This window comes from Hipposideros armiger, unplaced genomic scaffold, assembly GCF_001890085.2.
Source record: "Hipposideros armiger isolate ML-2016 unplaced genomic scaffold, ASM189008v1 scaffold_48, whole genome shotgun sequence".
In the NCBI taxonomy this organism is placed as follows: domain Eukaryota; kingdom Metazoa; phylum Chordata; class Mammalia; order Chiroptera; family Hipposideridae; genus Hipposideros; species Hipposideros armiger.
Window position 1 is genome coordinate 4,422,388 of NW_017731398.1, and position 14,459 is coordinate 4,436,846.

At 41.8% G+C, this 14,459-nt stretch overlaps 1 protein-coding gene across 1 annotated transcript in view; it reads right to left on the bottom strand.

Annotated features, from left to right (window-relative positions):
• Positions 1–325: 325 nt before the first annotated feature.
• IREB2 (iron responsive element binding protein 2) overlaps positions 326–14,459 on the bottom strand; it is a 42,051-nt gene continuing 27,917 nt past the window's right edge. Inside the window, exons 12-22 of the mRNA XM_019640212.1 lie at positions 13,879–14,038; positions 12,911–13,046; positions 11,743–11,827; positions 11,202–11,358; positions 10,789–10,913; positions 8,331–8,435; positions 8,096–8,238; positions 7,171–7,318; positions 6,959–7,081; positions 3,998–4,183; positions 326–3,318 (exon numbers count right to left, since the gene is read on the bottom strand). Coding sequence (XP_019495757.1) covers positions 3,208–3,318; positions 3,998–4,183; positions 6,959–7,081; positions 7,171–7,318; positions 8,096–8,238; positions 8,331–8,435; positions 10,789–10,913; positions 11,202–11,358; positions 11,743–11,827; positions 12,911–13,046; positions 13,879–14,038 — 1,479 coding nt within the window. The 3' untranslated portion in view covers positions 326–3,207. The remainder of the gene's footprint in view (positions 3,319–3,997; positions 4,184–6,958; positions 7,082–7,170; positions 7,319–8,095; positions 8,239–8,330; positions 8,436–10,788; positions 10,914–11,201; positions 11,359–11,742; positions 11,828–12,910; positions 13,047–13,878; positions 14,039–14,459) is intronic.

The window sequence follows — 14,459 nt, forward strand, 5'->3', positions numbered from 1 at the left end:
AACTCCAAAACGTGACTCCATGAATTTACGGCCTGTTGGAACTACCCTTGAATTGTGTTCAACTTTACTTGTTCCCTTAGGGCGATCCGTCTTTCAGAACTTACCTTGGTTTTCATTCCCACTAGCCCTAGAACAGAAAGGACCAGCTGAGCATAGGGACAAGAATGACCACAGTACACATTTTGGCGATCATATTGGGAGTAACTCATGTCTGAACATTTAGATAACGTGTTTGCAGATAAATTTCTGCATGTCATCCTATCTCTTTTTAAGTTACAGTATTTTATGTTCAATTACTACAAAATACTTTCTAATAAGTCAAATGTGTGATAATACAATTTTCTTTATTAAAAATAATTTACAGCATCAATAACATATACACAATTGTCATCAATTGAACTTTGCCTCCAATATATTTCTATACAATACTTAACATTGAACTTAAAACTGTTACACTGTTTGGTTGGCTTTAAATAATTGACAATGATTTGTAGGTACTTAAGTGAGATACATGTTATATGTAAAATTGATAGAAACACGGGCACTCTCACAATTTAGGTGAAGGCCGTGAAGAAGCTTAAGTCCATCTCCTTTCCCTCTCTATTACTCCAGATCAAACTAAGACAGAGTCAACACCCAGAATCTTAGTACCTTCTCCTAAATCAAAAGGCACAAAGAAAAGGTGTCTTGTAATTCAACCACAGAAAAATGTCAGTCAAATAACTTCTCCCTGTCCTGTCATGCACGCATCACTGACAAGGTGATGCACACAGCACTGTTACCACATATGAGTATATGCAAATGACGTGGACTGATTTAGGTCTTAGCTGCACTTTCCCCCTTTGGTACCACTGAAGTCTGATCACCAGTGAAAAACTGAGCAAACTGGTTGAAGGGATTCTGATACTGCTCATTCAAATGTCACCTTGAATATCTGGAGACAAAACAGGAAATGATGGTAACTGTCATCCTGGAAACTTTTCAGGTATAATAATGGCAATTCAGTGGCTGGATGACATTTCCACTGGTTTCATTTTACAAGAGTAACAAAACCCAAAGGCATGAAATATGGCAACTGCATGGAGTATAATGTACTCAAAGTTTATAGCACTGCTTTTCTTTTCTTCTGTAACCATTAAACTCCTTCCTGCAATATTTGTTTTTTAAACACAAAATATCCAGATCTAATTAACAAAGGCGATAAATAAAACAATACAACCAACAGATGCCACGTTTCTGCAAACACAGTATTTGGCTAGAGGCAGAATTATAAGGTACACGCCGCGACACACATCCACAACTGCCCTCCCCAACTGATAACCATGCTCATCAGGCTTTTTGGTTCATTGTATATGAACGAGAGATTAAGAAAACCTTGAGTCTGCTCCTGAAATACAAAGTTTGCTTGTACTACTACTGGACAAGGTAGACTAGAAATTTAAGTGCTTAATTCCTAGCTAGCTGGCTTTATCACCTTCATCTCTAGGTCAGCTGTTTGTGATGGTGCCCATGCCTCTGCCCACAGGCTATGTATTATAGTATGCTTACAAATAATACCAATGCCCCCCCAACCCCCCCCACCATATGAAACTATCATTTCTTCAAAGCGTGTCACAGGTATTTTAACATTCCACTTAGAAATGCTCCATCCGTAACTCATGTTTTCATGTAAATTTCATGTACATTAAAAATACATGCACTGACAGATACACCATAACAAAAATATCAAGAACACAGTATGATTTTAAAGTACCACAGAAAACATTTATTAATGATTTAAATAAAAAGGGGAAATCATTTTTGTCAAATCATTTTGCCCATCTAATTGTCTAAACATTATCTGTAGAATATTTTCAAAAGATTGTGAGACTGATTATGTGCAAAGGTCTCAGTGGTCCTCACCCACTGGTTTGGTAGTTTCAGCATTTTAGCTTAAAACAAATCATTCTGTATACTGTGCAATGTGAGCTAATTCTGAATTGCAGTAACTTAATTTGGTCACATAAAGATCTTCTTGTGAAAAAAATCCCTACAATTAACCTTTTGCCTGCTAAGTTTCATTTCTCTATAAAAAAAGGGCATAGGCCTTTCTGGACTTAATTATCCAGATTAGAAGTTGCCCAACTTCTTGTTGACAGAGATTCGAGGTGGTAAACAGACATACATCTAGAGAAAATACGGTGCTCAGCAACAACAGCGTTTTATCCTGATGGGCAGCTTTGGTTAAAACAAAAATGTAACACCATTAATAGAATCATGCACCTCTGGTAAAATAATGACTCAAAATGACAGGAAATCAATCTAAATAAAGAAATAACCAACATTTGAAAATGCTTAGGGTTGAGCAACCATATAATGGAGGATGGATAACTTAAAAGTCTAGAAGAAACCATTTTAGTGTTTAATGATTAAATAAAGTTCTCTTTAGCAACTCAAAATGAGTGTGAACTTTTGGTTACCGATGCCAGGTTACAGGGAGTTATAGTACCATACAGGTGAGAAAAAGAACATAACCCAGTTAAGACGATGCCAGCTGTTAATACGTGGTGTTACGGCATCGGTTGTGTTCTGTCATGGTCTGTCTTCAGAAGTGGAGGAAACCTTGTTGAACTAGACAGAATGATTGTGTCTGAGGCAGGTCCTGTCCTATCTCCTGCAGTCAGACGGACACAGGGGAATCCTGGCTTATGCTACAAACTAAGAATGCCAACTATATCCAGCACAGTTCTGAAAAGGAATTCATCTATCTGAAAGTCCACCTATCAATCAGATTGCAACTCCCACAATTTCAGGGCCTAATCTGGCTTCTTTTAATCTCCTACTTAAACCAACAAACAGTAGTATACAGTTTTATAGGTGCAAAACTAAACAGACAACTTCAGGGAGGTTATTCGTATAAGAATCTTCAACACAAGTTCAAATTCTGCCTTTATTTACAAAATGGTCTGATAAAATACCCCTCATACTTACAGGTCTCTTCCGCAACACACGCCACACGCGTTTTTAGCAATGTTAATAGCACCATTCATGTATTATGTAGAATCAAGATTTCATTCTGTCACGACGTTGATTCACAGTCATTTACATCCGTGGATGAGATGCATGAGCATCCGGCCTGTCGGCAGCTCCTGGGGACAATGCCTGGGTCCAGTACAAAAGGTTTTGTTTGCAGTAACCAGCTAGGCAAGTATCCACGGTGAGCAGACACTATGAGAATTTTCGGGCCACAAAGTTTAATAATCCTCCATGTTTGAACAATGTTATTTCCACATCATTTTCAAATGAAGCGGTCACGCTGAACACTTTTCCAGTGCTTGTCTTTAAACAAACAGAAATATCTCCCGTGAGTGGTAACATCTTCAAAGCCGTCAAGACCATCTGTCCTCACAGCCAGTGATTACACTGGCCACATATTCTCTCTGAGAAGCCTTTCCCCTGCTTGAAAACCATCTGAGATATCTAACCACGGGCTTCACAGCTAAGGAGGAAAACGGGTATTTTCATCCCTAATTCTGAATGGTAATATTATACTATCTAGAACACCAAATCAAGCAATTTATATTCTGACTTATGAATCAGGAAAGTCATACTACTTATGTTCACTTTATTAAATATGTATTGCATTTATATCAGTTACTCTTTTCCTTTTTTTCTTAGTGTAAGTCTGTGTTCTTCTAACCGTGAATGCTCGACTCTGCAGTGTCTTTGGAGCGGTGCATATGCCTGGATCAAAAGTATATCAGAAAAGAAAGAGCTGCCAGCCAGGAAAAGGCAGCTGACACGTGACTGTCCATGTCTTCCCTTTTCTGGACTAGTGTCCAGTGTGCTCTACTTTTCCTCATAGAACTGTGTTAACACAGGAAACAGCCATCTTAAACTACAGTTTATGTCACACCTGACGTCAGTATGCAATTTACAGTAATTGCTTTTATTCAACTTATAACCACCCATGGGAAAATACAGCACACAACCATGTATCTGAGAATTTTAGAAATACCTTTATACTTAACGTCACTCCAGGAGACAGTTCTTCAGGAAATGTTAAAGAAAATGTTTCTCTGCCGGAGAGGCCCAAGGAATCTGCACTTTCTCCCGGAAGGAACTGAAGTGGGGCTATGCCCATTCCGATCAAATGATCTTTATGAATTTTTTCATAACTTTCAGCCAAAACAGCTTTCACACCCTGTAACAAATGTGCATTTTATTTACTCCAATCATCTCTGAAAGTTGCTTTATTCAGCATTTTAAAGAAAAAAATTCTGGGCCGGCCGAGTGGTGCGATGGTTAAGAACTCGTTTGGGATGCCAGAGGGCCCCGGATCGGATCCCACATATGAGGGCCAGTGACACTGCCCTCTACAGCTAAGATGCTGAACAACAGCTCAACCTGGAGCTGGGCTGCCATGAGTCGCCAGCGACGGCCTAGGCTGCAGTCCCTGTGGCAGTGGGTTGCCATGGGCTACCGTATGTAGCCAGCAGCCAGCGTGAGCGGCCAGCAGCCGCAGTGAGCGGCCATCCAGAAGCCGGCGACTGGTCTGCCTCACCCGGGAAGAGCGCAATGATGGTGCCAACTTGGGCCAGTGAAGCAACGTCCTCCACAACTAGACTGAAGAGCAAAACGACAGCAACTTGTCTGTTCCCCTTCCCCCAATTCCCCAGCACTGTTCCCATCCCCCCAATTCCCCAATAAAAAAAAAAAATCTTAGAAAAAAAAAAAAAAAAAAGAAAAAAATTCTACTTTTGGTCTTCCTGTAGAAACTTTTTTTTTTTTTAAGATTTTATTGGGGAACTGAGGAAGGGGAACAGAGACGTCGCCGTTCTTTTGTTCTCCAGTCCAGCTGCAGAGGACACTGCCTCACTGGCCCATGTTGGCACCACCATTGTGCTCTTCCCGGGCGAGGCAGTCACCTGCCAGTCATTGGACGGCCGCCAACGGCGGCTCACGGCGCCAGCTGCCGGCCGCTCACGGTAGCTCATAGGAGCCCACTGCAGCAGGGGCTGTAGCCTTCGCCATCGCTGGCGACTCATGGCAGCCCAGCTCCAGGACAAGCTGCTGTCCACCATCTTAGCTGTAGAGGGCACAGCATCACAGGCCCTCATGTGGGATCTGAACCAGGACCCTGCCGCTCAGAGCCGGCGTCCCAAGCCAACTCTCAACCAACATGTCACTCGGCCGGCCCCTCTGTAGAAACTTTTAACCTAATAATCCATACTAAAGGTCAGTGTTGTACCAATTTACAGAAGTCTTCTAGAGTTTCCTGTACGTGAGTAGCTTCCTGACGTCTTCTATCTGCCCTTAGGCCACACAGTAAGGGCTCTATCAGTGGGGCTTAGCAGGCTTTCTGTTGAATCATGGTGGAGCTCATGTTTGTGTTAATCAACACGCCCTCTTGAAATGCCAGTAAAATCAAGGGATAGAGGAAGTATAGCCCCATAACTATCCAGGAGAAGCAAATTGCATAAGTATTTAGAGGAGGGGGCAGGCGGCGGACTTGGCAGACAGGTTCGGAGTGATCACCTGAGCCTCGAGAGTAACACCAAGAAGGCCTAGTCAATGTGTAGCAGGGAACCTATAAGAGGCCCAAGCTTCCCAAGACACTGGACGCTGGTTAGAACCCATGAACAACAGAAGAGCTCCAGCTCAGTCTCCACTCCAGAAGATAAAGGCTTATTCTCCAGAGACCCATGTTTTTCAACTGTTTTTTTAAAAAAATCATTGTCCCCCAAGGAGCCTTTTTTAGACATTCCCCCAATCACATCTTCTTCCTCACTGCCCACCCCCGAAAATTTAAACCCACAAATATACTGCATACCTGTTGATGTGCTATACGCGTTTGTATTTTGGTACTTTATACATAAGAGGAAGCTTTTTTTTTACCACCCAAGAACTAATTTTTGCCCTGGGAGTGCCATCAGCCTGTTGAGAACGGGTGCTCTAGACCAAGAAATACTGGACATAAGGGAAGGCTGGGGTGAGAACAGGTTTGGAAACGGGCAGTAAGTCGAAGCCTGTGTCCTGAAAGGGTCTGCTCCCTGGGAGAAACTGAACAGCCTCGAAGGAAATAGATAAGACATACAGATCTCTCACAATGAAAAAGGGAGCACATCAGCCAATCACCTATTGTAAGGCCCACTAACTGACAAAACCCAGCCACATCCACACCTTGCAGTCAGTTCTGTATCTCTAACTGAATGGACAGCCAACAATCATCAGCTATGAGGGGAGAAAAAAGAAAACCTATACCTATAATATTCACAATCCTTCTAATTACTACCTCAGAAAGATGAGAGAATGTGGCTTATTTCTAAAACTCTTCAGAGTATTCACACTTTAAGGGGGGAATAGTCAAGATTCAAAAAGAATGAAGTCTGTATGACTATGACAGCTCTGAGGTTGTGTCTGGCTGGCCGTTTTACAACTGCACTGCAAAGAGAAGCACTTGTGACTCTGAAGTGGCAGCAGGCACATGTCCCAGGACTGTTCTCTCCAGCAGATCCCCTACTGCTCTTCAACAAATAGTCTCAGGAGTAGTGTTTTCCTGGCACACAGCCAGACACCACCATCAACTGTTTGGGAAAATAAAAGTGAAATTTGGCCCACTATCTTTGAGTCTGTTAACTCCTGATGGAGCAACTCAGAGAAAATTAAATGAAAAGGGGGCAAGAAAAACTACCAATGGGTACAAGCTATTATTACTATAAAACATAGTTTAAGACAGACTCTCCTTTCTCTATTGATTTCCTCAAGTAAGAAAAGACTAATGTTCTTCTAATCAAAAGCAGAGTATTAATGCAACTAGAAAATATATAAAATCACTTAAAAAGACCCCCAAATATTATGAGATCCAAATAAGCATAAAAAATCCAAATGAGCAAAATAAACTTTGATAGGATATTACTGACAAAGGGAATTATTTAAAACTCTGATGTTTAAGAAGATAAAATTTAAGAATCAATACCAGCAAATATGGTCCTTTGGCAGCCCAGTCTCTTGAATTTCCTGAACCATATTTCTTTCCTGCTAAAATAATCAGTGGGATACCTTCTTTCTGATACAGCTCTGCAGCCTCGAATACATCTAGCTGTAGATGAAAACAAACACAAAAATCTTTAGTACAAATTTTGATTTAGTTAACAACTGCCTCTGTTTATACTTTGTACACATCCTTACCGTCTGTCCTGATGGAAAATGAATTGTTTTGGGAGCTGGTTTTCCAATAAACTTATTAAAAAGCTTGATATTTGCAAAAGTGCCTCTTGTCATCACGGCATCATTACCTCTTCGGGCTCCGTAAGAGTTGAATTCACGAGGGGTAAGACTACGAGAGTTACAAAAGTGTTTTCAGTTCAGATGAAGAACAATCACATATTACTGAATTGTAAAGCTTATTCAAAACCACTTTTTCATGATGTGAAATTTCAAGCATGTGCAAAAGTGGAGCAAAGAGAACAGTGAACGCTCAGGCACCTGTCACTAAATGATACTAAGTGAGTCATGGACTCTGTTCCTGCTGTAATCACCCCCATTAGACTACTATGAAGCAAACTCCGATGTCATATTTTAACTCTATATGTTTTAGCATATTTTTCTAAAAGATACGGACTCCTAAAAAATACTATCTTAACAACTAAAAAGCAAAACCAAAACGAACAAAAAGAAATCTCCATTTTTTAGTATAAGATAGCCAGCTGAAATCCATATGTCCCTGACTTTCTGCATACTTCTTTTGTTCTTGGCTTATTCAAATCAGGATGCACACATGGTCCATGAATTCATTCAGCTGAGCTGAGGTCTCGTCTCTGTCCCCTCTCGTGCTCTGCCCCTTTCTGTATCGAGAATGTGCTGACTGCCTCCAAGCTGTCTGCCCCCTGTATTCTTACAAACCAGATGTCAGATAACACTGTCTTCTGATTCGCTACGAATCAAGCCAAGCCTCAAGCTCGTACATGGTTTAGCACCACAAAGCATACATTTAAATCGCATGCTCCAACAATGGGAGGATGGTTAGAACCACGTGACAGCATTTGTCACGGGATGTGGGAGCCTCATAGCATGAGAGAGAAGATGCAAAGACCCTGAGAGCCCGCACACACACCCTCTGTTTGTCAAGTACTTGGCCGCAGCACTACTCCTGGCGATGCTCCCAGCAGGTGATATGTGGTCTGTGGTGACAGAGTCTCCCAGGTGTAGTAAGACGTGGGCATTTTCAATCCGCCGCAGTGCGACTGGCTCTTTGGTCTGAAAGGTAGAGAAGTGGAAGGCACTGAGCTCCTCAAGAGACTTTTATTTCCTAACAATCTCTAAAGATCAAACAGTAAAACCGTACTCACAAGCTTATCAAAAAATGAAGGACATCTGATATAAGTGGACTTTAACTCCCATGGAAACAAAACTGAGTCCGGTGCTTCTAAGGAATTCCACCGTTTATTTCCCATCTGTGAATATGGTTTGGGTTGAAAACCAAAAGAAAAAGAAACCGGAGTGAGAAAAAGAGGATTATGAAAATAATCAAGGGGATAAATAGCACTTAGGTTAGAATGAAAAAAAAGTCTTATTCATTTGGAGAGAAAGCTGAGGGTGCATCCTAAAAAACGACATTTTTGGACAGAATGAATAAGGATTTGATTATTAAATTCCGGCACACCAGATTTTCAGGAACACCCTAAGAGTTAAGTTTCAGCGTAAACTGAACATAAAAGACTTTAAAGAACCCAAAAAAAGCTAAAGAATTTAGAAAGATCTACACGTGTCCCTAAAGAAAGATGAAGTGTGATCTTTAAAAGTCTGACCCTGGGGGAATAACCTCTGCTCTTTTTGAATATACAAAGGGTGCCCAAAAAATGTATATACATTTTAAGGAAAACTATTAAAATTGTAATACTCAATATATACCGATAACAAAAGATGAATACAAGTCACATTTGACTTCTGCAATTACAAGAGGTGCTCAAAGTGGTTACCATCAGTGTCCAGACACTTCTGATTATGGTGAACTACTGCTTGAGCAACATTAACTAAAGTGTTAACATCTCTTAAAATGTGTATACATTTTTTTGGCACTCCCGGTATTTGTTATAATTGTCCTATGTCAATCAGTCCTGCCTTCAAACTATATTCAAGCCTCACCAGCCCACTGCCACCCCACCGGTCCCTGCCATCTGCACTACAACGGGTCTTCCTGCTTCAGTCCTTCTTCTACAACCCTGTCTCCCCAATACACCGCGGGCGCCAAAAAAACGAGTATATATATGACTTGTATTCATTTTTTGTTATCGGTATATTTTGAGTATTACAATAGTTTTTTCCTTTCTTTTTTAAAGATTTTTTTATTGGGGAATTGGAGGAAGGGGAACAGACAAGTTGCTGTCCTTTTGTTCTTCAGTCTAGTTGTGGAAGACGTTGCTTCACTGGCCCAAGTTGGCACCATCATTGCGCTCTTCCCGGGCGAGGCAGATCAGTCGCCGGCTTCTGGACGGTTGCTCACGGCGGCTGCTGGCCGCTCACGCAGGCTGCTGGCTACACACGGTAGCCCATGGCAGCCCACTGCAGCAGAGGCTGCAGCCTACGCTGTCACCAGCGACTCACGGCAGCCCAACTCCAGGTTGAGCTGTTGTTCAGCATCTTAGCTGTAGAGGGCACAGCGTCACTGGCCCAAATGTGGGATCCGAACCGGGGCCTTCTGGCGTCCCAAGCCAGCTATTAACCAACGTGCCACTCGGCCGGCCCAGTTTTTTCCTTTCTTAAAATGTATGCACATTATTTGAGCACCCTCTGTATTTTCGATACAAAGAGCCATCCTTTTGGTTATGACACCCCTCTGCTCAATGGCCTCCCACCCCACTTCACCCAGAGTAAAGCATTGAACTTTCCTAATGGCCTAAGATCCCATAGGGATCCTGGACCTCCACGTCTCTCAGCCATCACTTCCTACCACCATCTTTATTTCCTGTGCTGTGGCCACACCGCCCTCATTACTCACAGCCTCGACACTGTTCCCTCTGCCTGGAGAGCCCTGCTATTTCTCCAGACATGTGGCAAACTCGTTTACCTTCTTCAAAACTTTGCTCAAATGCTGTGTTTTCAATCATCCTACATAAAACTGCAATTTGTTCCCCAAATTGTGCACAACTGGTTCTCTTTGCCCTGGTCTATATTTTCCCATAGAGCATCTCATTTTTTAACATACTTTCCCTAATTACTCTGTGTACTGTTCACTTTCTGCCTCTCCCCATGAGAAGTCTGGCTTTTCTTCATCCATACATGCCAAACACATAGTAGGTGTGCAATAAATATTTGTTAAATGAATAAATGCTTTTTCTGTCCTCATATTTACATTCTATGTTCTCATAAAAGTCTATGTATTTGTTTCCATGTGCACAAAACATCTCTGGAAGGCACTTAAGAAGTTGACATCACTGGCTGCCTCTAAGGAAGAGAAGTGGATGGCTGGGAAGTGGATGGAAGGGAGGGAGGGAGGTTTCATTGTTTGCTCTTTTTCTTTTGAATTTTGAATCATTTGAACGTGACAAACATTGGCAGGTCCTATGAAGTGCACCAATATTCAGGATGCCAAATATAAATGCTTGCTACATATTTCTAATAAGCAATAAAATCAGTTCTAATACGCAAGCTAATCTCTTAGATATTAGATTCCAGATACAAAATCACTATCACTCATTAAGAACTGTGTTCAAAATAATGTAATTTAAATTTTTATCCTATTCAAAAAGATGCATGAAACAAACAATGACGCTATTAAACTATTTAAGAAACAAGTGAGATTCTGACCTCTATTTTCTCTTTCAACGCTTTAAACATGGATAATATAACATGTTCTTCCTCTATCTGATGAACTTCTTCTTGACTAGGCCAAATATCATGCAGGTAAACGCTCTTTCCAGTAGGGTCAGTACCTGGTTAAAAATTTTAAAGAGAGTTAATATCAAAAATAACTCCCTCAAGATGTTCACATCTTTTTCAAGACATATCATAGAAACCAAGTGATTGCTTCAGGCTTATACAGCTGGAAGAACTATTAATTACTTGCACATTTTCTATTTTTCATATGAATACAGAAGTAACTGCATTATGGTAAGATTTTCTGAAATAATTCAAAGAACGGATAATTTAAGAAGCATTTCAAAACTACCAACTTTTGGGGAAAGAAGTGAGTGCAGGTGTGTATACAAAGGAAAACATACCTAGAGGCTCTGTCTGGAAGTCTATGTTCACTGTGCCTGCTATGGCGTACGCTACCACTAAGGGTGGAGAGGCGAGGTAATTGGCACGAACGCAATCACAGAGACGACCTTCAAAACTTTTGTTTCCAGATAAAACTCCACAAGTAACCAAATCACCCTGAAAAAAAATAATAATACAAACAAATATATTCAATTCAAAAGATGATACCAATTTGGATAATCATATACAGCTACCTCAAATATTACATTTCTTAGGGCAAGATAACTAAAAAGCATATTACCAATTATTACATATAGAACTATCCATCTTGTAAATAAGCTAAAATAATTCCTTACATTATGAAGGAATTACTTCAAGAATCTAAAAACGATCCTTTGATTCCCTTAAGATGAACAGGTTACTCTTCCCAAGAGGGGCAAGCACTGCAGAAATATACACATCAGCATCTACTGTCCATCTATACACATCAGCATCTACTGTCCATCATAAAGAAAGACCGTTGAGGAAACCCGCGTGCGCGTCTCCCATCCCACTCTGTACCTGCTTCACTGCATTCAGAACTGCTTCTGATAAGGGCGCTGTATTCCCCACGCACGTAGAACATCCATAGCCCACTATTTCAAATCTGCATTTCAGAAAATAAATGTGATTGACAGAACATCACAACATGTGTCAAGAAAGGACAGGTGCTAGTTCTCATTCCCATCACTGTCACCGGGGGACGTACGAGAACACTACACGAGGATCAGCCTTCATCAGTGTGCTCAGGTCACAGCTCCTGAGCCATCAAGGCCACTGGTGCTGCATACACTGAGGGGGGCCTGGGTGCAGAGGCTGTTCCCGCTTAGCTGATCCTGACATGGAAGCTATCACACTGTGGGGAAATTCCTCACCTACCCCTTGCTGGGAACGTAACATGACCATTCAAAAAAACCTAATGCTGTATGCTGTACTCCATCCAAAGGGGTTTAAACTGTCAGGTGTCATGAGCACCAAAGTCCCAGAGAGGCACTGCAGTAAGTACTCCGACAGGAGTCCAGCTCTCACGTCTCAATGAATTAAAGCAGGAAAAGTCCCTGACAAAAACTCCAAGATGACAGGACTGAAAAGTTACACACGTAATCCTCAAAATTACTTCCAGCTGCTCTTCTAAATCCAACGCATACAATTTATCAGGGGGCAAAGGAATTAATGGTTAATTTAAGATAATGTTCCAAAATATACACTGAAAACAGCCAGCATCCATAATTTATTTTTTGAGTACGTAAGAAATGTAAAAGTTTTTCCCCCAAAGTTCAGGGACAACTTAATCTATGCTTAATAGGCCCAATAATCTCATAAAACCTCAAGACAGTTTACTCAGTTAATAATACAACATGTAAGATTCCATTCTTTTCTGAAAGCTGAACTACACAACACATCCCTCACACTGTCCGTCACTGTTCTTGATTTTACTTGTTCGTCTTATCTGTCCAGCCTGAAACTAGAGACCTCTCTTTCTCTGTAACCAACACATTGCCTGGCGCACTGAAAATGCCCCACAAATGTTTGCTGAGGGATAAGGCCTCAGAAACTGGGTGGTGATGGCAAGGGAACAAGGAGACCTAAGCACATTGTTTTCTGTCTTTGCATATGACAGGCCCTCACCAGCAGCTTCAACCACTGTTGAACATCAGTATCAATATAAAGAGTGACAGCTGTCACTTACCCGAGCTGACTAAGATACGGCAACACTCCGCTGGAACTGAGGTAATGTGTAACCATCCCACTGCCTGGAGATAAACTCGTTCTTATGTAAGGTTTAACATGCAGACCAGCTTCAACAGCTTTCTTAGCCAAAAGACCTGCACAGTAAACAAACGATGACTTGTTATGGCGGGGTCTCTCCCTCCTGATCTCACATTCAAGTAGGAAGCAAGAAAGGTTTACCAGACAGGTCGATCTCCAATTCATGTTAGGGGAAAAGTCCAAACCCATGAATTTCCTATCATTATTTTGTCCACTTTATTCTATTGATTTGTTTCATTTAAAACAAAAACTTGCAGTAGATATACTAGCCTTTACATTGTAAATTACTAAGGTACGGCCTGATAGCACAGCATCATGCACACAAATGGAAAAAAGGATATATAATATCATGCACACATATACTAGATATCATTAACTGAACCTTTAAATGCCACGATCAGAATAAACCATAGCATCTTAACATTATCTATGACTTCATACAATTACTGAGCTGCACCATGCACATACAGTTGATCTCACTGACATAAATGTTTTACTTTACGCTCTCAGTGGAATCTAGCACTGCTATGGTAAACTCCTAGTAGCTTATCAAGAGATCTGATAATTAACTGTCCTTCTACATTAGCCAAATAAGCAGATGTGGCCTGAATCTAACAGACATGTGAGCTATACTAATTTACCTCCTATGTAATAAAAACAAAACTGATAATGCAAATCAAACTTTGGCCCCTTAAGGCCAAATTAAAACCTCAAGAGTCCCCTTGTCAAACACAGACAGATCCTCACGCACAATCTGAGGCGCAGGAGGTGAGTCTGATAGGAAGGTAGACTAGACTGCTTAGGGAAGGCCACACCACACTCTGCCTCCACCACCACCCACCTGCGGCCAGCAAGGCCACACCATGCTCTGCCTCCACCACCACCCACCTGCGGCCAGCATGGCAGACGGGTTACAGTTGTTGGTGCAGCTGGTGACTGCAGCGATGACCACGGACCCGTGGGACAGCCGGTAGTCACGTCCTTCATAGCGAATAGAGACGGCATCGTTCTGCTTTTCAGCTGCAATTTGGAAGCCTTTGAATCCCACCTACACAATTCGCACAGAGATGTAAACTAAATATTGTGGACACTATGGGAAAGCTACTGGTGGAAGACCAGCAGACCCCAGACGCCTGTGACTTAACACTAAATACTGTGACATTTGAGAGATCATGGCATGAACATGAATAATGAGAGAAGTGTCCATAAGCTCTCATCTGCTACAAGAGCCCAGCCAGCTACGTGCGACCCATACCTCACTTGGCTCTGAGTTCTCTATCCATTCCTGCTTACAGCAACTCTCAAGTGACGGGACACACTTTTCCTTTGTTAAGAATGACCCTGAAGGGCCGGCCGAGTGGCGCGATGGTTGGGAACTCGCTTGGGATGCCAGAGGGCCCCGGTTCGGATCCCACATGTGAGGGCCAGTGACACTGCCCTCCACAGCTAAGATGCTGAACAACAGCTCA